General features: G+C 43.8%; 1 protein-coding gene across 1 annotated transcript in view; it reads left to right on the top strand.

Annotated features, from left to right (window-relative positions):
• The window catches only part of RNF150 (ring finger protein 150), a 275,127-nt gene that overhangs the window by 221,342 nt on the left and 30,723 nt on the right, over positions 1-23,062 (top strand). Inside the window, exon 6 of the mRNA XM_059378612.1 lies at positions 6,150-6,360. Within this exon, the coding sequence (XP_059234595.1) occupies positions 6,150-6,360 (211 nt within the window). The remainder of the gene's footprint in view (positions 1-6,149; positions 6,361-23,062) is intronic.

Here is a 23,062-nt window from a genome sequence, read left to right as displayed (position 1 = left end):
GCATCTGGCTACCCTCTCACCTCTCTAAGACTATTCTGTTTTTTTCCTAGAGGATGACACTGAAGTCGGGATCTGGGACGAATTTGGAATGTTGTTCCACTCTATACTTCGCCCCTGGGTAGCAGCGCCATGCCTAAACTCCAAAAAGATGATGTTTGATTGCATTCGTTTAACTTCCCCGGTCACTGGACAAGCTCACAGCCTTCTCAATTAGTATATACCTCCTATAGCTAACTGAAACCCTTTGTATGCTGCTTACAGAGACGGTTTCATACGTTTTCTAAATTGCTTATATTCATTCCATTCTTCAGGAAAATTGACAAGAGCTTGTCAGTCTCTAACAGTTAGTGCCTATTGGTTCTTATCTCTGTAGCCCTTTCATGGGCCAAGTTGATCAATACATGTCTTGAGGCCTCATTGCCCTTCAGAGTCTGAAGGCTGCTGGTCACAGAATCGTATTTATGAAATTCAGTCTGGTCCTCCTTTGAACAGTGCCCGCTCACCAAGGCCACCGTGGTCATCTTGGCCAACTGAGCTGTCCAGTTACAGGTGGTAAGGGGTTTTTGGGGCTCGATTTTGGTTTTGGTGGACTTTAACTGAGTATCCTTGTACGCACCTGTGCTATAAGGCAAGTCCATGTAAGTTGAAAGCTGGAACCTGGGGACATTTTCATTTTGTAAGTGGATATCTCTCAAATGAGCTAAAGAACGAAAGCCTGCTGATTATGAAGTTCCCATTACAGTGGGTATCTGTCTTTATGACATGTTACCAAGAGAAACAAAATACTGGGGCGCCTGGGTGACACAGTGAGTTACGCATCCTACTCTTGATTTCAGCTCAGGTCATGATCTCAGGGTTGTGAGATCGAACCCTGCATTGCGAGTTCTGCTTGGGATTCTCCCTCTTTCTCTCTGACCCTCCCCCTGCGTGCACAGTCTCTCCTCTCTCTCAAATAAATAAATAAACCTTTGAGAGAAAGAAATAAAATACTGACACTAAAGGGGCAGGGGGCCCTTTCTTTTCTTTTTTTTCCTTTTTTAAGATTTAATTTATTTATTAGACAGAGATCACAAGTAGGCAGAGAGCAGCCTCCCTGCTGAGCAGACAGCCCGGTGCAGGGCTCGATCCCAGGACCCTGAAATCATGACCTGAGCCGAAGGCAGAGACTTAACCCACTAAGTCACCCAAGCGGACTTTCTTGTCCGAAGTGTTTTCACCCCTTTATCTACACAACAGTGCTTCATGTTCCTTTCTCTCCTGTCAGGTCTAGGTGTGTCTTTGTAGACGACAGAACAGAGGTCTCAGTGAGTCCTCCTACAAGGTACTGTGTCACCCAGGCCTTTCGTATCCCAGCAAACACCTTCTCCTATCACTCTTGTCCTGACATGAATAGGATAATAGTTATTAAATGGAAATTCCATGTAGCTGGGGTATTCCCAAGTTCCTGACTGTTTAGACATTGATTTATTTGAGGTGTTTCCCCATGGTCACCTGAATCTGAAGACCTATATCGTATTCATTCGCAGATGGTATTTGACATCTCTGCTAAACATATGACTGTAATTTCTCTTAGAGATCTATAAATTGGGTTTCTTTTCAAAATCTATTTGATGAACTACTTAGGGTGGACATAAAATGTGAGTTTATGTAAATTGGGGTCTATTAAATATTATACCTAAGCTAAATTATTCACACGTGCCACCATTAACAATCTCACTGAGCTAATTAGCTCTTTCTCTTTTCCCCTTCTCTTAAGGATATAATACTGATCTTACTAGTCCACAAAGTAAAAGAGAACACTCTACATCAAAATCAATAACTTTTTTTAAGAAAAGAAAAGAATAAAACAAATGAACGATATCAACAAGAGAAGTCAACTTTTTGAAAAATATGTCAGTTGTTACCACATCTACAACTGCATCCAGATGCTTTGGGTGAAAGACCAACCAGCACAGTATTCTCATGATGAAATCTTTTCTTCCTTGACACCCCACACACAATCAGTTTTGCTTTTAAGGGTTTTTATATACTGTAGGGGAAGAAAAAAACATGGGTATTCCTTCTACCCTCCTAGGTTCTCCTGTCAAATACCATAAATGAGACTAGAAAAAGATTACCACGAGAAGAGGCCCTTGGGTGGCCCAGTAGGTTAAGCGTCTGTCTTCAGCTCAGGTCATAATCCTAGGGTCCTGCGATCGAGTCCCACATTGGCTTCCTTCCTCTGCAAGGAGCCTGCTTCTCTGTCTCCCTCTGCCTGCTGCTCCCCCTGCTGTGCTCTCTTGCTCTCTCTGTCATGTAAACAAACAAACAAGCAATAAACAAATAAACAAGATTTTCAAGAGAAAAACAACCAGACATTTATTTACTCACATGTGCGTTGTCCATTCATACAGGAGTGTGTAGGGATGAGTAAATCAAAGGGACGGTCAGAACTTGGACATAGCATCTTCATGAAAGAACAAATTTTTAGAGAAGTGATAAGACAAAGGAAAGGGACCTTGAGCTTCTAGGGCAGCAGATTCTGAGGAAGTACATATATGAGGGAAACTAATGGCAGATAAGAGTGTGGTAATGAGGTATGTTATTACAGACCCATTTGGCATCAACTCTCAGACTCTGGTAATAAGAATGTTCTTCTCTTCCTGGTACGAGGAAGAACGCCACCTTTACAAATTTGTGTCCTACTTTTAGGCAGATGGGAGGACAGAGACCATTTCTTTATCTGCTTCTTCTCGACTGTGTTTAACTCAAAATAATCTTTATGCCAACAGTGTATTTGGGGTGACACATTCTGCTGCCCTTGAACAGCATACCTTACCTCTGCACAGAACCTGATCATTTTTAAAAGCATTTTCTCAAATCTTCCCTTCATTGATCTAGGGCAGATACTAACATTCCCAGCTTCTCATAGTAGTAAACTGAGACTCTGATATAATACTCAAATGGGTATTTGCTGAGCACCTAATAATTGTCAGACACTATGTGAGGGCTTGGAATTTAAGATCAACATGATGTAGTGGCTTCACTCTAAAAAGCTTATGTCCCATTTATACGTGGGATCTAAAAACTGAGCTCATAGAAACAGAGAACAGACTGGTAGTTGCCAGAGGCCAGAGGTTGTGGTGGGGGTGGGGTGGGGTGGGTGAAGGTGATCAAGTTATAAGATAAATAAATCCTGGGGGTGTAAGGTGCAGCATGGTAACAATCTTGTATTATATATTTGAAAGTTGCTAAGAGTGTAGATCTTAAAAGTTCTCATTACAAGAACAAACGTGTAACTATATAGGATAATAGATATTGACTAAACCTATGTGTTCATCATTTTCCAGTGTATATGTGTGTATCAAATCATCCTGTTGTCTAAGCTACCCCACTGTTACATGTCAATTAGATCTGAATAAAACTGGGCAGAAAAGAAAGCTTGTGGACTAGTAGAGAGAGACAAAGACAAGCACAGTTACAAATAAACCATAAATGTCTACAAAGTATCACAGTAGGGAGGATGCTATCTGTGAGGGAACGCCACTTGGAAAGGTGCCATTTGGCCTGGAAATTGAAGGATGGTTAGGAATTCACCATGGTTATTTGGAGACCTAGAGAAAGAAAAGGGGGTGGGGTGATGGGGGCTGAGCAGAGCATTAGCTAAAGCCCTGAGATAGTGAATATATGGTCTGTGTTTCCAAGGGCTGAGGGGAGGTCAGAAAAGCTGGCTGGGGTGAGGGTGTAGAGACCCTGTTTTGCCCCAGTAAGGACGTTATAATTCATTCTTTAAGAGAAAAAAAGAACCATACTTTTTTTTTTTTTTTTTTAAGATTCTCTTTATTTATTTGAGAAAGTGAAAGAGAGAAAGCATGAAGGGGGAGGGTCAGAGGGAGAAGCAGACTCCCCATTGAGCAGGGAGCCCAACATGGGACTCTATCTTGGGATTTGACCCTGGGACTCCAGGATCATGACCTGAGCCAAAGGCAGAGGCTTAACCCACTGAGCCACTCAGGTGCCCCATTTTTTGTTTGTTTGTTTGTCTTTTTTTTTTTTTATGATTTTATTTATTTGACAGACAGAGATCACAAGTAGGCAGAAGGACAGGCAGGGGGGGCAGGGAAGCAGGCTCCTTGCTGAGCAGAGAGCCCAATGCAGGGCTAGATCCCAGAACCCTGGGATCATGACCTGAGCTGAAGGCAGAGGCTTAACCCACTGAGCCACTCAGGTGCCCCATTTTTTGTTTGTTTGTATGTCTTTTTTTTTTTTTAAGATTTTATTTATTTGGGGATATTTATTTATTTATCTCCATCTCTCAAATAAATAAGTAAAATCTTTTTTAAAAAAAGATTTTATTTATTTGACAGACAGAGATCGCAAGTAGGCAAAAGGACAGGCAGAGATGAGGGGAGGGGAAGCAGGCTCCCTGCTGAGCAGAGCCCTGGGGATCATGACCTGAGCCAAAGGCAGGCGCTTAACCCACTGAGCCACCCAGGCACCCCTGTTTGTTTGTCTTTTAAAGAGTGCTCTGGTGAGAAAGGAGAGAATGGAATATACCAGGAAGGGAACTGTAAGGAAATAGGGAGGCTCGAAACGGAGAGAGAAAATTCTTAACATGCCCAGTGTTAAGATCTCTAAGTTTAGTAAACATGGTAGGTTGGTCATTCCAGGAACTGACTTTTGATAACTTGAGTTTCCATGAATTGGCTCACTTTCCATAGAGATGAAATGAGCTGAATTTGAGTGTTTTATGAGGTTGATGGAAATTTCCAGCTGACTATTGGAAACACAGGTGTGCAGCTTGGGAGACTGGTATAAGAGTAGAAAGTTAGAACAAGAGTCCCCCACTTTGGGCTCCTTGCTTTGTGCTCTCAGTGAGTCCATGGGTTATAGATTTTCCCTTCGGATAATTTAATCGGTGCCAATCTAGAATTTTCCTCACCTAATCCTGCCTGACCTGATCTGCATCCATTACGAGTGCAAAACCAAATTTAATTCATAGCTATTCTTAATATATCTCAACACTGTAACTCTGCAACACCATCTTTTTAAAATAATTTTGGAGGTTAGAAAGAGGCATAACAACTGAAAATCATCTTAAAAGTTGTTTGTGGAAGACATATAAATATATTCAATACTATTTCAAATAACAGAACTAAGACCAAAGAGAAAAACTTGCAATGGGTAAGATTTTGCCCTGTGGTAGAATAGTCTAACAAGGCTAGCCAACACAGGGTGCCTTGTAAAGCAGAAAGCTCCCCATTTGTTTGTTCTTCAAATGAGGCTGTCAGAGATCTGACGATGAGGGCCTGGAGGGAGACAAAGTCTTGCAGTGAGTGGATTGTTAAGCTAGAGGGCATCACCCTGATTTTAGGATAGTAAAGTTTTCACTTAGAGGATTTGACAAACGTATGATCAGTTTGCATGGTAAGTAAATAGGTTATTTTTTACAGCTGGCTTTTGGTTCATGTTTAACCACCACAACAAAAATAGCCTCCCCCTGTGGCTTTGTGTGTCTCTCTACTAAACAGTTCACCATGAGTCAGATTCTGTGCCTTTTCTCTACTGTCATCAGTGCATTTGCAAACAATGCATGGGTCTTTGGGGATAATTATCAGCTGTCAACTACACACTATATGAGGAGTACACACTATATGTAAGGAAGGACTATCATTATAAATAAATGCCATGTCCCCCTCCATTATATTAATATATGAATATTTCTTCTCCTGGAATTAAAATGTTCTCTCTAAATCTAAGTGGAACCCTTGGAAAGGAAATTCTGAAAGTGGTTTTCAAGTTAATTAGAGAAACTATAATAGAAAAAAAATTTTTTTAATCTTTTTTTTTAAAATATTTATTTATTTGAGAGAGAGAAAGTGAGACAGAGCATGAGCAAGGAGAAGGTCAGAGAGAGAAGCAGACTCCCCGTGGAGCAGAGAGCCCGATGCGGGACTCGATCCTGGGACTCCAGGATCATGACCTGAGCCGAAGGAAGTCGTCCAACCAACTGAGCCACCCAGGCGTCCCTAGAAAAATTTTTTAAGCGATTCAGGAAGAAAACCATAAAGAACTTGGTTTTCCATTGAGACAAAAGACTTAGGCTGTGAACATTTCATCTCTAACTTGATGACCAACACTAAGGGCAGATCCTTTTCTGTTCATATTAGCCCAATGCCGACTGCATAGATGACTTGCCCACCGACTTCGAGGGATCTCTAGGAGGCCCACCCACCAACCAGATCACAGGCGCGAGCGACACCACTGTGAATGAAAGTTCAGTCACCCTGGACCCTGCCGTCCGGACAGTGGGAGCCTTGCAGGTGGTCCCGGATACAGATCCCACCCCGCAGGAAGGAGAAGTCATCTTTACCACTAACAGTAAGTTCTGCTCTGCTTAGAAGTTCCATGGTCCACAGGGTTGCCACCACATGGGAGTTAGAAAAAGACTACTTTTCCTCAAGAAGAAAACAAGTGGACTGAGTGTGCAATGTTGCCAGGCTGAACAGTCATACCTGACAGACCTTTAGAAGCCCATCGCTTTCCAGGGGCGGATGGCCCATCTGGCTGTGCGTCTTGCCTGTTCGCGCACGACAGTGTGTCACACCCCGTGGTACCTGAAGTAGGGCGCTGGTTCTAGTCCAGGGAAGGGCAAGTGAAAAAAGCAACCGCAGGGCATGCGGGATTTGGCTAGGGCACTACCCTGCTCACTGTGTGTGTGTGTGTGTGTGTGTGTGTGTGTGTGCGCTTGAGAGAGAGCATGCACGTGGCTGTATGAGCTGGTCCCAGCTATATGCCGGAGGGTTCTCTCCCCTGTTGCCCCCGGACTCAGATGTAAATGGCATTCCTTCAGGTGGGTGTTTTTAAGGTCCAACCTAAACGTCCTGTAAGTGGTGGCACATTCAAGTATCTTCTGGATTTCTTCCCCATCCTCCACATATATTCTGATGCCTGTTCTAGTTGATTGCAGTTATAAAAATATTAGAAAGCTGGATTAGCGTCAAGATGGAAGCTCGCACCTAAAGTATCTGCTCTTAAGTCTTATAAAGGAAAGAGAAAAGCTCCAGGAGTTTTAAGAAAACTAGCATGCAAAGTAACTTTGGTTTAAGGTTTAAAAAGTGGGTAGATATCAAGATGTGAAAATAAGGTGTATTGTTTCTCTTGATAGAAGTAACCTATTCACTACTGAAAATTTGGAAATGGAGAAAAGCAGATTAAAGCCACTGGGAATATTGCCTTTTAATAAGTTCTTTTTTTACATATTTGTGGTATTTGTAGAATTTGTAAAATTATTTAGAGTGAAATGTAAAGGTAAGCCTTTTTTTCTAATGAAGAAATTAATGAACCTTATTGTTGAAAGGTTGAAACATGAAGAAAAGTATTAAAAATGAATGCAAAAATCACTCAGTACCCCACCTGGAAATAACCATACTTAACATTTTGGTGTATTTCCTGATAATCTCTTATGGGATAGTTGAGACATTACCATACTGGCTGAATATGGAGTGTTAAAACTGTAGAACTTGCGGAGGTCCTCAACAGACAGTAACTTCAAGAGGAACTTGGTAGCAAATATGCCCCCACACAGTTTATTAGTCTTGAGTGGATAAGAATTTTGACTTTGAAAACTTGACTTTTAGAAGCATAATGACCTCAACATTGAAAAAATGACCTTTAAACATTCGAAGTCCTGGGGTGCCTGGGTGGCTCAGTGGGTTAAGCCTCTGCCTTTGGCTCAGGTCAGGATCCCAGGGTCCTGGGATCCAGCTCCGCATGGGGCTTTCTGCTTAGTGGGAAGCCTGCTTCCCTTCTTCTCTCTGCCTGCCTCTCTGCCTACTTGTGTTCTCTGTCTGTCAAATAAATAAATAAAATTTTTTTAAAAATTCAAAGTCCTTAGAGACAGATTCACTCCCTTTATTTTGAAGGTCTAGGGCAGTGCTGTCCAGTATTAATATAATGTAAGTCACATATGGAATTTCAGATTTTCTATTGTCACAGTAAAAAACATAGGTTGAGTTCATTTTAATGATCTATTTTATTTAACCCCATATACTCAAAATATTTTGCATTCTTTCTTTTGTATTAACTCCTCAAAACCTGGTGTGTGTTTTATATTTATAGAACATCTCCGTTTGAACTAGCTGCATTTCAGGTGCTAATGGCTACCCTACCAAAGAGCACAGACCTAGACTTCTAGTCATTTTCGGGAGAGAAGAACCTTAAAAGTAATTGAATCTTTACCCCTGATAAACTTCTAATTTTTAACTTGAGAGAGTCATGGCCCAGAAGAGTAAGTGGCTGACGCAGGTCAAATGATAAGTTCCCTTTTCAAAGGTACAAGATCATCCCGTAATTTTTCTGTTTATTGACATCTTTGCTTACCGTTAGACACTTCACTGCTCATTGTCTCTGTGAAGTATACTGGAAGGCCTGATAGACCTTTTGCTAGCAGTTTGAAAACACTGACGGCATAGCTGTCCTCAAGCCTGTAAAGACCCAACCAAATACGGGTTGTCTTCCTTGCCATAAAATATTATTTCATTTTCAAGAGAAAATGTGTCATCTGTGAGATTCCTTATTCTTGAAAGTGGATACGTGCTTCCTACATCTCCATGAAGCCCAGATTACAAATGGAAAGGCATAACTTGTGCGCTAAAATACATCCAGAACTGAAATACAGGATCCTGGTCTGCACCCGTGTAATTCGTAATCTCGAAACTGGTTTTTGCCTAAAACAGACTCAGAGTGTTGCGCCCATGGCAGGCACTCAGTAGATGTGTCCAATCCAATCCCGAAGCAGGGGGCTCCTGACCAAGAGAGGGAAAGCTGTCAGGTCACTGTAGAGGAAGATACCGGCAGGTTTGAGGAAACAGGAAGCCTGAGAGCACCTCTGTGATGGGAAGCCTGACGGCACACAGGACTGTGGCTAGAGGGAACAGTCTCTTAGTATAGAAACTGAGGTTATTCTCAAACTGTTTTGCCTAGCCCTTTTATTTCTGGTTAGTTTTATTTATTGGGATCTAACAGAATATTCCAAACCTGGTCATTCTGACAAGGTATCAGTTGCTTTATATCACTAACCAAATGGCCATAGATTCCTTCAGGGGAGTCCTTTGCTGTATACGAGTTTGTAAATTGCCTAGTGCCCTAACTCAGATAACTGATCCACAAATGAACAGACACAGATATGCGAATAAATGGGTGAAAAGATTCAAATTATCATCAACGCTGTTAGAACCAGGTCTAATGCTATCTAAAAAGAACGTGGCCGGAGATTTAAGTGTTGCTGGCCCACAATATTGCTGCAAATCACAAATCACTAACCCAGGAGAGCTTGGACCTAACTCTGGTTCATGTTATCCTTTCCCACCTCACATCTCCACAGACCCAGGAAATTACTAGATAATGAGGAAATAACCGTAGCTATCAAATACACCACACCACCCATGCACAGTACCCTTTAAAGCCTTATGAGGGAAATTTCACTTTCATTGTCATTTTACGGACGCAGAAATGGAGACACAGAGAGATTAACCCTCCTCGCGTGCTCAGCCCTACCTCTGCTCCTCCTGTCTGGCAAATGGTGTTGGTGTGTGGTCGATCAGATGCACATAAAAGTCATTTCAGCACTCAAGGGGGTGTGTAGAACAGATTGCCTGTAGAGTGAAGATGGAAAAATCTGGCATTAAAGGATCATCTCCAGCTCTCAGGAAAGGGAAAAGAGAAAATCATTTACACAGCAAAGGAAATCCAGACTTCTTGCAAGTCTAACATTTGGGAGGAAGATGAGCTCGTAGGCATTATCTTGAATGTTTCTGGCATTCCACCTTTTAACAGCCTCACACGGCAGTCTCAACTCACATGGTTTTTCCTGCATTAGCGCAAGGGGTCGTGCACTTGGATACTCAGATGTCCCTCACCAGTCTTTACCTGCATGCGTCCCAATTGCACCCCAAATAGACGTTACTTTCTGTCTCCCCAGGCCCAGTCTGCAGGTTTTTGGATTTGCTTCAGCAAGGGAAAAAAGTTCCTAAGGATAAAAAAAACAAAACAAACAAACAAACAAAAAAAACACAGCTAAACAAACAGTCTGTGTATTTGCAGACTCCAGACAGGAGCTAGAGAAAGACACAAGAGAAGACTCTATCACCACTCCCCAGAAACATTCAGTGCTACTCCACATCTGCTCAGGAGGGTCTGAAACCTTCCCTTTATTGTTCAAGGAAGCTGCCTGTTTGCTTTATCTTGTCACTGACTGCACTCTGCACTGCACAGCTCGGGAGCACTGTCTCTCGGTCACACCCACCTGCCGCTCCCCTGTACCTTCCTGGGAACATGCCAGAATGTGTGTGGCTGGGAGACGTGGTCTTCAGATTGCACAGAAGTTAAGCAGTACACGTGAATTATTATGTACTTGGCTGGCTGAAATGAAATACGGTATGGGATTCCTCCAGGAGACTTCTTTCGCTTTCTATTGACTCTGATCCTTGAGGGAAGCATGGTGCATCCTATGTATTCAGCAAACATGATGTGTGATGTGTTTAAAATGTACCTTTATTTTTGCCTCACTGCTGCTTTAAATGTACTGAGTGGGTATAATGGTCTCCTCCCCTGGGTGAAAATTCCAGCAGGCCTAGGAATTTTCTGCTCACTTCTATGGAACTGGCAGTTACCTAGTAGGGCCCTTTTCCCTGTAATTTCCATGCCTCAGGACAGGTGTATCTCTCTCTTTCTCAGAGGTCCCCCTGCCGCCCCAGCGCATCCACAGTCCATTTGCACCTGCTGTCTGTTGAAGTGCCCTTACCCTCTCGGCCCTTCTGGATAGGGCCCAAGCTGAGCCCAGTCCAGCTCTGGACCCTCACACATCACCTGTCCTGACAGTCCTCTCCAGACCAGCAGCTGTGTCTGGCCTCTGACCTCACACAGGGCATCTGCCTCCTCTTTCTACCCTCCGGGCAGGAGAGAGACCTGAGTCCACAGTCCGCTTCAGGTTTTCAAAGGCTGAAATCAGTTCTCTCTGAGTCCCACCTCCAAAAACATATTTCAGAATCCCCTATAGGGTGCCCTCACTGGGCTTGATTGAGTGTGGGAGGTAGCCCTTCCGGACCCCTTTTGCTGAAGGGGCGGGATTCAGCAGGACCATATTCTCTCCTCAGACAATCTCTTTACCAGTTTCTCTACCTTCCTCTCCTTCTCTGCCCTATTATCTCAGAATGGGTGACGCAGTTAAGAGTCATAGAATAGCGTGAGTGCTGTGAAATGTGTAAGCCTGATGATTCACAGATATGTACCCCTGGGGCAAATAATACATTATATATTCATAAAAATTGTTTTTTTAAAAATGACAAAATAGGTTCCCTTTTGTGTCCATTATACATCCAGCAGTGGGATGGGGAGCCAAGGGGTGGGTACATGTGGGACAGACTGTCCAGGCCCCTTCAGTAGAAACAGTCAGGAAGAATCCTATGAGACTATGAGACTGCAAAAGAATTAGTTTCTGGGGGCACCTGGGTGGCTCAGTGGGTTAAAGCCTCTGTATTCAGCTCAGGTCATGATCCCAGGGTCCTGGGATGGAGCCCCAGGTTGGGCTCTCTGCTCAGCGGGGAGCCTGCTTCCTCCTCTCTCTCTGCCTGCCTCTCTGCCTACTTGTGATCTCTGTGGGTCAAATAAATAAAATCTTAAAAAAAAAAAAAAGGGGGGCGCCTGGGTGGCTCAGTGGGTTGAGCCTCTGCTTTCGGCTCAGGTCATGATCCCAGGGTCCTGGGATCGAGCCCCACATCGGGCTCTCTGCTCTGCAGGGAGCCTGCTTCCCTCTCTCTCTGCCTACTTGTGATCTCTGTCTCTCAAATAAATAAATAAAATCTTTAAAAAAAAAAAAAAAGAAGAAGAAGAATTAGTTTCTGAATGTCCTGATGCTCTTTACTGGAGAGACCACATTCTTAGCTCAGACAGTTACTAAACTGTGGTCTCTTTTGAAAGAACCTGTAGATAGGTCAGCCTTTTTTGGGAAAAAAAAAAAGCTCATAGTCTTCAAAGTGCATTCATGAGACAAAAATAATTGCTAAAGCACAGCTAAAACTGCAGCCCAGGGGGGAAAAAAGCCATTTATAGGAAAAAAAAATAAAAAATAAAAAGCCTCCAACAGCTCCTGCTGCTATCCCAGGGAGCTCTCCAGAGATGCATTCTCCACCCTAATTACAGGAAAAATTTCCAAAAAGTTTATTCAGAGACTCATGTATATGGTCTCTGGAATGATGTGCTTTCTCTGATTTGAGGGACTCAGTATAAGCCTTTCTGAGGATTCTTCGTTCCTAAAGACACATTCTCTTAAAATTGGGCCAGGGGTGACATTCGCTCTTTTTTTTTTTTTTTAAAGTTCTTTGTTTACTATTTAGGAAATGGTGAAGCACCCAGGATATCTATATTGCGAAGTTGTAAATGCCCCTAGCCTTGCTCTGACCTCAGCCTGAACGTGAAAATGAGACGGACTGTACGTTCAGGACCTTTCCAGGGCACCCAGTTTCAAACCTCTTGAGTCTAGATAACGGAGAGAGAAAGGGGAGGGTTGGCGTGAGCATCCCATTTCTTTCTCAAATGTGCAGCTATGCTCTGCTATATTTGCAAAGCAGCAATTTCCAGGTTTTCTGTGAGTGCAAAATATATTGTTGCATCTAGAAATAAACACATCTGACTGAAGTCTTTCATTGTTTATGAGAGAGGACAAGAGTGAGTAGCCACGTCTGCGGTTGTGACTTGCATCAAAGCCTGAAATGGCACAGTAGCTACCCTTGACTCTGGATAAATATGCTGGCTGGAATCAGCAATGAAAATGATCTCCCGGGGGTGCCCATAAGAGTCACATTAGCCCGGGAGAGATGATTGCTTTGATTTATGGGGCTATTCCACCATGGCAGACAGCAGGATCCACCAACCATTTAGGAGCCTAGACGCCACTGTCATCTCTCCTGCAGGACACAGTTAAGCCACAGGTGGACTGCTTCTGTACAGAATAAAGCATTTGCAGATTGTGAGATGGCTCCCCACGATCATCGACATGTCTCATCACGTGCCAGGCCCCCAGAACCACCTCACCCCCTTGAGCCTAAGCCGCCCAGCTCACCAGCTCAGTGACAGCTTTGGCAGAGACACAGTTGTTCTGGAGAGGAAAGATTGTTGCCATTAAGTACATGCCTTGATCATCAAGTGACCCAAATGGTGACTGTCCAACCACAAGCCACCAGATTTTCCAGGATAACATTTCTCCTTGGGGTGCCTGAGTGGCTCATTCGGCTAAGCGTCTGCCTTCAGTTCATCCTGGGATCGAGCCCCATCTTGGGCTCCCTGCTCAGCAAATGGCCTGCTTCCCCCTCTCCCTCTGCTGCTCTCCCTGGTCATTCTTTCTCTTTCACTCCCTCTCAAAAAAATAAATAAAACCTTTAAAAATTTTTTGTTTAAACAAAAAACAGCAACAACAAAAATTCCCCACATTTCTCCTTGATTAATAAACGTTTGCTAATTCAAGAAGGGCCACTCAGGAACCGGCTGCCAGGGTTTTCCTGTCTTGTGCCTCTGGTGCCTCTGACAGGAAGTACTGCAGACCTGTAGATTTGCAAACAGCCTGGGAGAGAATGAATCAATTTAGACCACAGATATATTGCCCCTTGGAGCACTCAGCCAGAGCGTGACACACACCATCCACACGGGAAGAAACCTGTCTTCCTGAAACAAAGTAACTCCATCTCCAATTTGATGAATTTCTCCCAGGGCTGTCTGGCTCTGGGTGAGCATCTTGGCTCAGCAGCTGTGAGAGTGGGCTGGGGAAAGGACTGTTGATCAGACCTGCATTTTGCCAGACATTGTCATGCTGAACATGGATCTCAGCAGGAGGTGGCAGCTGATGGCAGGAAACACAATTGACAGGTCAGCACTTTTTCAATATCTGAGAAGCACGGAGGGTGAATAAGATAACATTTCTCTTTGCATTACAATTCTAAAGCATATCATGAGGAAATTCCATTATTCAAAGATTAAGAAAGCAGAACAGGGGCGCCTGGGTGGCTCAGTGGGTTAAAGCCTCTGCCTTCAGCTCAGGTCGTGATCCCAGGGTCCTGGGATTGAGCCCCCCCCCCCCCAATCGGGCTTTCTGCTCAGCGGGGAGCCTGCTTCCTCCTCTCTCTCTGCCTGCCTCTCTGCCTCCTTGTGATTTCTGTCTGTCAAATAAATAAATAAAGCTTTTTAAAAAAAAAAAAAAAAGAAAGCAGGAACAGCTGAAAATGCCTTTTGAATGACATAATAATTGGCTCTGGAAATTCAGTCTCAGGGTACTCTAAGTTAAAATATTTCAGAAATGATATTAAGTGGTACAGGGGAAAAAATGCAACTAGCAGGACATTACTGGAGGTACTTGAAGTAAGAGGATATAAGGGAAATACCACTAGCTTGAGCCAGGAAATTTGGGTCTTAGTCTTCATTTGGCCTCCAATTAGCTATGTGACTCTGGGCAAGTCACTTAGTCTCTCTGCACTTCCATTTCTTCACTTGTCAAATAAGGCATTTGTGTTAGCAGATGATTTTTTCCTTTTTTTTTTTTTTCTTTAAGATTTATTTATTTTAGGGCACATGTGTGGGAGCGATCAGTCAATTAAGTGGCTGCATTCAGGTGAGGTCATGGTCCCAGGGTCCTGGGATCCAGCCCCACATGGGTCTCCTGCTCAGCGGGGAGCCTGCTTCTCCCTCTACCCCTCCCCCCTGCAGTGATCTCTTTCTCTCACACTCTCTCTAAAATAAATAAATCTTATTTTATTTCTCTAAATATCTCTCTAAAATAAATAAATCTTATTTTAGAGAGAGAGAGAATGAGAGTGTGTGTGTGTGAGTAGGGGGAGGGGCAGACAGAGTCCTCAAGCAGACTCCCCACTGAGTGCAGACCTGGCCATGGAGCTAGATCCTACAGCCCATGAGATCATGACCTGAGCCAAAACCAAAAGTTGAATGCTTAACCAACTGAGCTACCCAGACACTCCTAACAGATGATTTCTAAAATCCTTTCCAGTTCCATGACTCTATGATTAAAGTCAGACTCCCTCATGGCACCCTTCCAAGTCCCACTGGGAAAGGCTAAATCAAGATCTTGCATTCTCAATTACCAGCTCTTCTTGCTATCCTCCCCCTTCCAATACCACTAAGCCAACTAGCAAGGAACCGAGCCCCAGCTCTCTCCACTGCCACATTCTCCAAGACTGTAGACGGTCTTAGGAGATGCCACATCTGTCCACCTTTGAGTCAGATGCACAGTTGGAAGGACAATGGGTGTAGACGGCTGGAATGACATTGCCAGAGCCGCAGTTCCCCTAGGAGCCCACCACACAGTGCACCCTGCACCCAGAATGTGAGAACCGTCTGCTCACAGAAGAAGCACTTAAGCTCTACTCACCTGGCTCTTATGGAGCCTTTAGTGGTAACTTTTAAAAGGATAGTTATGGCAGCATGTCACATAAACCAAAGTATTATGCAGAGCAAGTCTTGATTCTGCTTTAATCTGGATGCTAGGCAAGGGGAAAGAGTACTTGGAAAAAAGCATTGAATTTCTTCAGTAGATAGGGGTGTTGGGGTGAAGTCTGTGTTTAGGTATTGATATATATGATTACATAGTTTGGAGTTTAGTTCCAACCACTGTACATATGATTTTTGTGTATTTGTGATGCTTTTTATTTTTATAGTAGATACCACATATGTCCTCATTTTCTCATCTCAAGGAAGTAGTTTAAAAAAAAAATCCCTGTGACATTTTTTGGAAGTGGTATTATTTCCATTTAACAAACGAGGGTACCAAGCCACAAGTACCACATTCAGAGCTGTTGGTCCCAAATCGAGGAAGAAAATCTCCCTCTGTGGACCCCCATTCCAGGGCAGGCTACACAGTGTGGCTCCATTCATGTATCCTTCGTGTAATTTTAACGGAAATAACTGATAATCACCAAAGAATAGCTCCAGTTCACCTAAATATTTTAGAACAAGACTGTTTTACTTGTCACTAAAATATTTAAGCACTAGATGTTTTATTAAGGATTTAGTTTAATTGGTTAACAAGTTGAATGCTAAAAATTAGATTCCCCTCTCTATTAGAAATTATGAGGCAGAAGCATGTTTTATAAATAACACTTAATTTAATAATTAATGCTAATCCGTTATTAAAGCAGTAAGAGTAAGGAATCTTATTACCGTCTTTCAAGGAGCTGAGGCTTCCTCTCTCCTGGCAGAAAGGAATTCTTGGAATCCAATGATTGGCCATTCTAAGGTCTCAAAGCATAATTCACCCACAATATCATGTTCTGTCTTCATAATGTTCTTAGGCAGCAGAAGAAAGCAGGTATATCTACTCCAGAAGGAAAGAGGCGCTAAATCAAGTTCCTACTCTGGCCAAATTATCTTCCCATTACTGGACCACAGAGTTACACTGGTTCTCTGAGGAGAAATGCCAGGAAAGCTCACTTGTTCCAGTCTAATACTAGTACATAGTTAAAAATCTAGTGAAAGCATGCCCGTAGGAAGTGGTTGAAACTTGAGGGCATCGGGACTGATTTTCTTGGTGAAGGAACCATCTAGAATCAACTTGGGGTTTCTGCCTACCGGAGAGAGATTGAACCCACAAGTTTATCTCTGCTACCTAACAAAGTCCCACCAAAGGGTTTGTAAAAAATAAAAACCTACGTGGGCACTAAGAACAGAGAAAAGTTTACAATAGACAACAGACCAACAAGTTCTGGGTGACAAATGAGTGAAAATTCACTTCGCAAAGTTGGAGAAAGGCAAAATCTAAGAAGGGCCTCCTAAGGAAGATGCTGATAAGAACAACCAGTTTAGCACTCACAACCCTGGGGATCCTCAAGGTGTAGGGCTCCAGATGCCCAGGAAGGCCAGGGTAGGGAGTGGTGTTCAAAAGAAGATGTAGTGATAGACCATGTAAAGAATATTTAGGCCACTCCCCGCCATGCCCTTCTCCATCCTGAGCCATCTGCTGGTGGTCTTAGTCCCATAACAAGGTCCCTTCCCAGTTGCAAGCCCCACCCATGCACACTTAATCAGAGTGCTTCCTTGGTAAATAGAAGTGGAGAGCAAGGACCGGCTAGAGAGTTATGAGAAGGCACTAAATCTAAGAGAGAGAGAGACCGCGACAAATAAAAACAAGGAGAAATCTCAAAGAAACCAAGAGAACTCAGAGCACAGAATTCTATAAGCTATAATTTGTGTCCTTACGGAAGAGATTATCTTGTAGGAGATACTGTTGAAATAGATACTGCGAGAAATAGGAATTTTCAGAGAATGAGAAGAATGCTCAGATACTAAAAAATATAGCAGAGAGACAATTCCCGGAGAATGATGAAAAGATAAAATGCTATTTGTCTTTTGAAAATATGTTCTTAGCATGAAAAAAAAAATTGATTTAAAAGTTATATTTAAAAATAAGAAAAATCAAAAAGGGTCATTTAACATACCATTGAAGACTGAATTCACTAATTGCATGTACATTTTGTATCAGCATCCCCTCTGCCCAAAATGTATTTTTTTACTACAGTGAAAACTAGGGCCTTGCATGACATACTTTGCTTCAGCAAATGTGCACGGTGCAAAACTTTTAAGAGTGTTTTCTTTTTCCCAGGCTACCCTTGTGTTATACTTGTAATATATGAACCTATGGGTTTATTAGATAAATTAGTGACCACGGTTTTTACCACAAAATTACTTCCTAGTGCTCAAGCCAGTAAATTGGGATTACCTCTGTTCCTTCCACTCTATCTCCCTCTGTTGTAAACAGTCACCAAATGTTCAGTCTGCCTTTTAAACATCTGCCCATGGGCCATTTCCCTCTGCTGCTACTGTAACTCAAGACCCTATCCTCTCTTCCCTCCATCCCTGTGGCAGCCACCACAACTCTCTGTCTCTAGCCTCAACCCCCACCAGTGTGTCCTCACCCTGCTTCCTGGAGAACCATCTGCAGAAATCTGATCTTGTCCCTGTTTTGCTCAAAACATTTTTATCACCTATGGGTTAAAAATCTCCAGCTGGGTAGCAGCGTCTGTGCTTCTGGTTTCTAACCACTCCCACCAGGTACTTGACACACAGCATTTTCCAAGCCACTCGCAGTTCCAGACACACTGCCCCGGACCCTTCTCCCTCACCTGCCGAGTCGCGGAACATGTCCTCTGCTGTATTCGCTCAGATGCATTCTCTGCTACACCACGCAGAATAGAATAGAATCTGGTGTTCCTTTTAGAATTCTCTTCTTACAAACAATTATGTTACAGCTTCTTAAGAAAGCATCTGTCACCCCCACTGAATTTATCGGACCTTAAAATGTGTGGACTGTGGCTTTTCGTCTTCATGTCCCAAAATCCAGCACAGTTTCAGGAATAACGTTAGACTCAATGAGCATTCATTGAATGAATGAGTGAATGTGCTAAAGAATGTTAAAGAACTCAACAATAGCAATAGTTAGAAGAAGAGGCTGCATTGTGATATGCTTTTGTATTTTGTCTGCTAACGAAAAGAAAATACAGACATTCTTCCAAGGATCCTCAAGTTGGACCCAGGCAGCAGTGGACCAGCCTCCCTTATAGCCTGTTCCTCTGGGATGATTCTGTTCCCCTATCCCCATGTGACAGGGGCACCAATGCTACCTCAGTCCCCCACCGCCAGGAAGGAGGGAGACTAATGCCTCATGGAAATGGACTGATGATTTATTATTTATCATTATTGATATTGGACTGCACAGCAGAAACGGGGGACTGAAAGCAGCAGCGAGCCAAAGCGGCTTTAACAGCAGCGGAGGGGGATGTGGAGAAAGGCTCCTCTGCCTCACAGCCCAGCACTTTCTGCAGAGGCCTGGAAAGAACACAGCCCAAAGGCCCCAATGCTGGGACAGCTTGAAGGAAGCTCTTCCCTTTTTGCATGATACCATTGGCACTGCTCTTACTTTTTTTTTTTTTTTAAGATTTTTTTTATTTATTTGAGACAGACACAGATAATGACAGAGCTAGCAAGAAAGAGCACAAGCCAGGAGGAAAGGGAGAAGCAGACTCCCACTGAGCAAAGAGCCTGATACGGCTCCCAGGACCCTGGGACCATAACCTGAGCCAAAGGCAGATGCTTAACCACCTGAACCACCCAGGTGCCCCTGCTCTTACTATTTTATATTTGTCTGCGATGAGTGAAGATAACCCTACTGAGAGAGAATCCAGGCTTGGAGGGGAGACCGGATGACTTCGGCATCAGGGATATCTGGGCTCAGATCCTGGCTGCTCACTGAGCCGGTAGCTGTGGCCAACTCAATTTCACATCCCTTAGCCTTCATTTCCTTTAGAATCATTCCAATAAAGTCCACCTCACCAACCCTTGTGAGGGCGAAATATATCAATGTATATGCAGCTGCCATTTCAGCATGTGGCACTCAGGAAGTCCCACATGTTGCCTCTCCCCACCCACCCGGCACCTCTCCATGAGAACATACACTGGACAGACACATCGCAGGTCCCTGTTAGTGCAGCTGGAATGTCCTCATGTTATAAAAGTATCTACAGAGCACCTTTCTCGGATAGACTCCAAGACCCTACAGCCGTAGCTTGTATCCTGAACTGTTTGCTCGTGGAGAGGGAAACGGACGTTTCCTTGCTCTTTTTCAATTATCAGAATCGAGCCAGAACTGCATGCTCTTTTTCGCTAATTGATCATCTGAGTACTACTGAGTTATAAACTGCAAGCTTTACGACCATGATCTCATAGAAAATAATGACCGTCCTTCTAACACCATTTGTAGAGAAACCACTCAGGTTATCAGGATCATCACAAGAGAGCCCATCAATCAATCAACAATCCATTAGTGTCAGTTCCTAGAAAGTCATAATTAGGTCTTTCTGCACAGGGCTCTGTATGGTACTCAGCACACCACAGCCCTACAAATAATCTTAGAGAGTGTTTTGAGCAGACAGCCCTGCAGATGAATAATCGGGGGATAAACTAGTACTCTCAGATTGGATCCGTCAGGGAAACAGCTTCGAACAAAAATTTTGGAAGTACCCATTATAGAAACCTCTGAGTTTTCAGCGAATGGGTGCCACATCTCCGCATAGAAAATCCACTAGGAGACTTTAAAGATACAGAAAGATCTAACTCACTGGCTTTTTTCTGGGGTAGTCCTCACTGTGCTTCCTCCTTTGGGCGTAATTTGCAGGGAAACGTCTAGAGAGAAGAAAATGCATGGTGGTTAAGTGTGTTAGCCAAACTCACCCCAACTGTGGTGTGATCAGTTAGGTAACATTCTACTGGACTAGCTAAGTGAGTATACCAGGATGGTGGGAAGGCTCTCCATCCTCCTCATTCCAGAGCACACGCCAGGGTAGGAATCAAGCCAGGCTTCCTATGCACATACACAGATCCCGTGTCCACCTGCACTCACACACCTCTACTGCCAATCCCCAGGCTTTTGGTTTATCCCCCAAAACCAGTAGGAAATAGATTTCTAGGGTTTCCGAGGAATTATTGTGGGCAGAGGTAGCAAACTTATCACAGGTAGCTCCTCTTGCCAGCAAATGATTTGAGCTTGAGAGTGCATCTGACAATGTTTTAGTTAGTAGCCAGCATTTAAATGCGGCCAGGTTTAACATACGGATCTACATTTGCAACTTGAAAGCCCTGGAAGCAGCAGTGATCTTGGGCCTCATTCTTTTATGGTGCTAACTGGTGAGACCTGACTCCGGAGTCCCTCCGTGCAAAGCTTGTCCTCTGCAGCTCACCGCCCCCCCCCCCCCCCCCCCACCTCTTCCCCTCCGCAGCCCCCCCCCCCCCCCCCGCCCCCCGCCTTTGTCATCACAGTTAGGGACAGTTTCAGGACAAACAGGGCTTTCCTCAGCGACACTGATGTCTAAGGGACAATCACAGTTTGGAATTGTCCTATTAGGTCCCATTAAAATAACAGCATTGGTAAAATGCAGCGTAAATATGTGCGTGCCTCTCAGGCAGCGGCAGACACAGTTAATACTCTGTTCCCATCAGGGAGAAACAATTAGTAGATTTATAGACTAACGTTTATTCAAAAAAATTTTTTTTGTCAAACATCATTTATATAAATAAAGACTCATGCCTTAATCAGAGCTGTCAGCGCAAGAAAGTGTTGGCCGCACTTAAGGTTCCTGCTGTGCGACAGGAACAACGGAATGAATTTTTTAAGGAAACATAATGCCGTAATAATACTGCAACTGTTGTTTAAATAAGGAGTTCATTAGACAATTGGATTTGGAAAGCCATGTTCACTACCAGCTTAGTATCATCCGCAGAGCGTGCACGTGTGCGCACGGACGGTGCCAGAACACACCCGCCGACACGCACACTCATAGGTGCACAGTGTGTGGTGTGCGCGTGCGCACAGGTGGGAGTGACGCGCACGTACGCATCTTACGTTTATATGGCGCACGCACGTGCCCGCGCAGGTGTATGTGCCAGACTCCGTAGGCTCCACTCTGTGTCACGGTGGTTCGCCGCGTCTCAGCAGGGATCACTGAAGTTTCTGGTCACGACTCTCAGGTTAGGACTCCTGAGAATGAAACCGTGGTTCCACGATCACTTGCCAGAGAGGGAAGAGCATCCCAAACAAATTTATGTATCATTGTTTCTTTAACGGACTTTTACGCTCCCTAAAATCTGGAAAAAGGAAAGGGACCCCTACAGGTAAGGCAGTCCTTAGTCTTAGATAGTGTACTCCTTTCCCCGGTGCCCTACAAGAGAAGGACACAATTATAGCCAAGTTACAGCTGGGTACACCTCTGCCCACACTGAGTGCAGGGGTCATTGTCAGCTAGTGAGGCATCAGGGAACATGACCAAATGGCAGAGGTGCTGGAAAGGGAAGGGTGGGTCTTTTATAGACAGCAGCAAGGTTTTCAAGTTCCCTGTCCCTGATTTGTACTGGTGTACAGAATGTACACTCTAGATAGTAGAGCTAAGTTAAAGCCCAGCCTTGGGCAGTTTGCTCAACATCTCTCACATACAGGTGAGGCTCCATTCCCTCACCTATAAAACAGAAGCAATAAGAACACCTGCCTCATGGGATTAAATGTAATCAAAACTGCTTGGAAAAGGGTCTGGTCCACAAAAGTATTAAAAAAATGTTCTTTCTTGTTGTCTAAAGTGGAAGAGATAGAGGGAACCCGGGTATTGGAAGCATTGACCATGTGCAAAGACCTTGCAGAGAACTTTCAGGGTATTTTATTTAATCTTCACAATTATTACCACTGTTTTACATATAAGAACCTGACATGGGAAGCCTGGGTGGCTCTGTTGGTTAAGCATCTCATCTGCCTTTGCTCAGGTCATGATTCCAGGGTTCTAGGATCGAGTCCTGCATCAGGCTTCTTGCTCAGCGGGGAGTCTGCTTCTCCCTCTGCCTGCCACGCCCCTGTTTGTGCTCTCTCTCTCTGACAAATAAATAAAATCTTTTTTAAAAAAAATAAATAATAAGCCGATGTGAGAGTGGTCCAGGAGCCTCACCAGAAGTCCCACCTTGAATAAATGGCAGGCTGGGCTAAGAGCTCTGATAACTCTCTCCAAAGGCTCTTTCCAGCACACTGGGATTTCTCACCTGTGATCTGAACATTTGCCTGGGTTGTAATCATAGTGCAGACTCCGGGCCCCACCCCAGATCTACCAAACCACAATTTTCTTTCTTTTTTTTTTAGATTTTATTTATTCATTGGAGAGAGAGCAAGTACGAGATGGGGGAGGGTCAGAGGGAGAAATGGACTCCCCACTGAGCAGGAAGCCTGATGCAGGACTTGATCCCAGGACTCCAGGATCATGACCTGAGTCAAAGGCAGCCGCTTATCCAACTGAGCCACCTAGGCACACGGAAGTGTTTTCTGTACAGAAAATACTTCCAACAATCCTGAGATACTAAAGTCCTTGATCCAGTAAAACAGAAGATGAATTTGGGAAGAAAAAATCACAATTGGTTTTCTCAACTGTATAACTTTATTGAGGAAAGAGGTCTTTAGTGTCGTAAAATTAACTGCTGAAAAAGGATAAGGCAACAAGGT

Source organism: Mustela nigripes, chromosome 1 (genome assembly GCF_022355385.1).
Source record: "Mustela nigripes isolate SB6536 chromosome 1, MUSNIG.SB6536, whole genome shotgun sequence".
Taxonomy (NCBI): domain Eukaryota; kingdom Metazoa; phylum Chordata; class Mammalia; order Carnivora; family Mustelidae; genus Mustela; species Mustela nigripes.
This window is presented reverse-complemented; position numbering and strand designations above follow the sequence as displayed.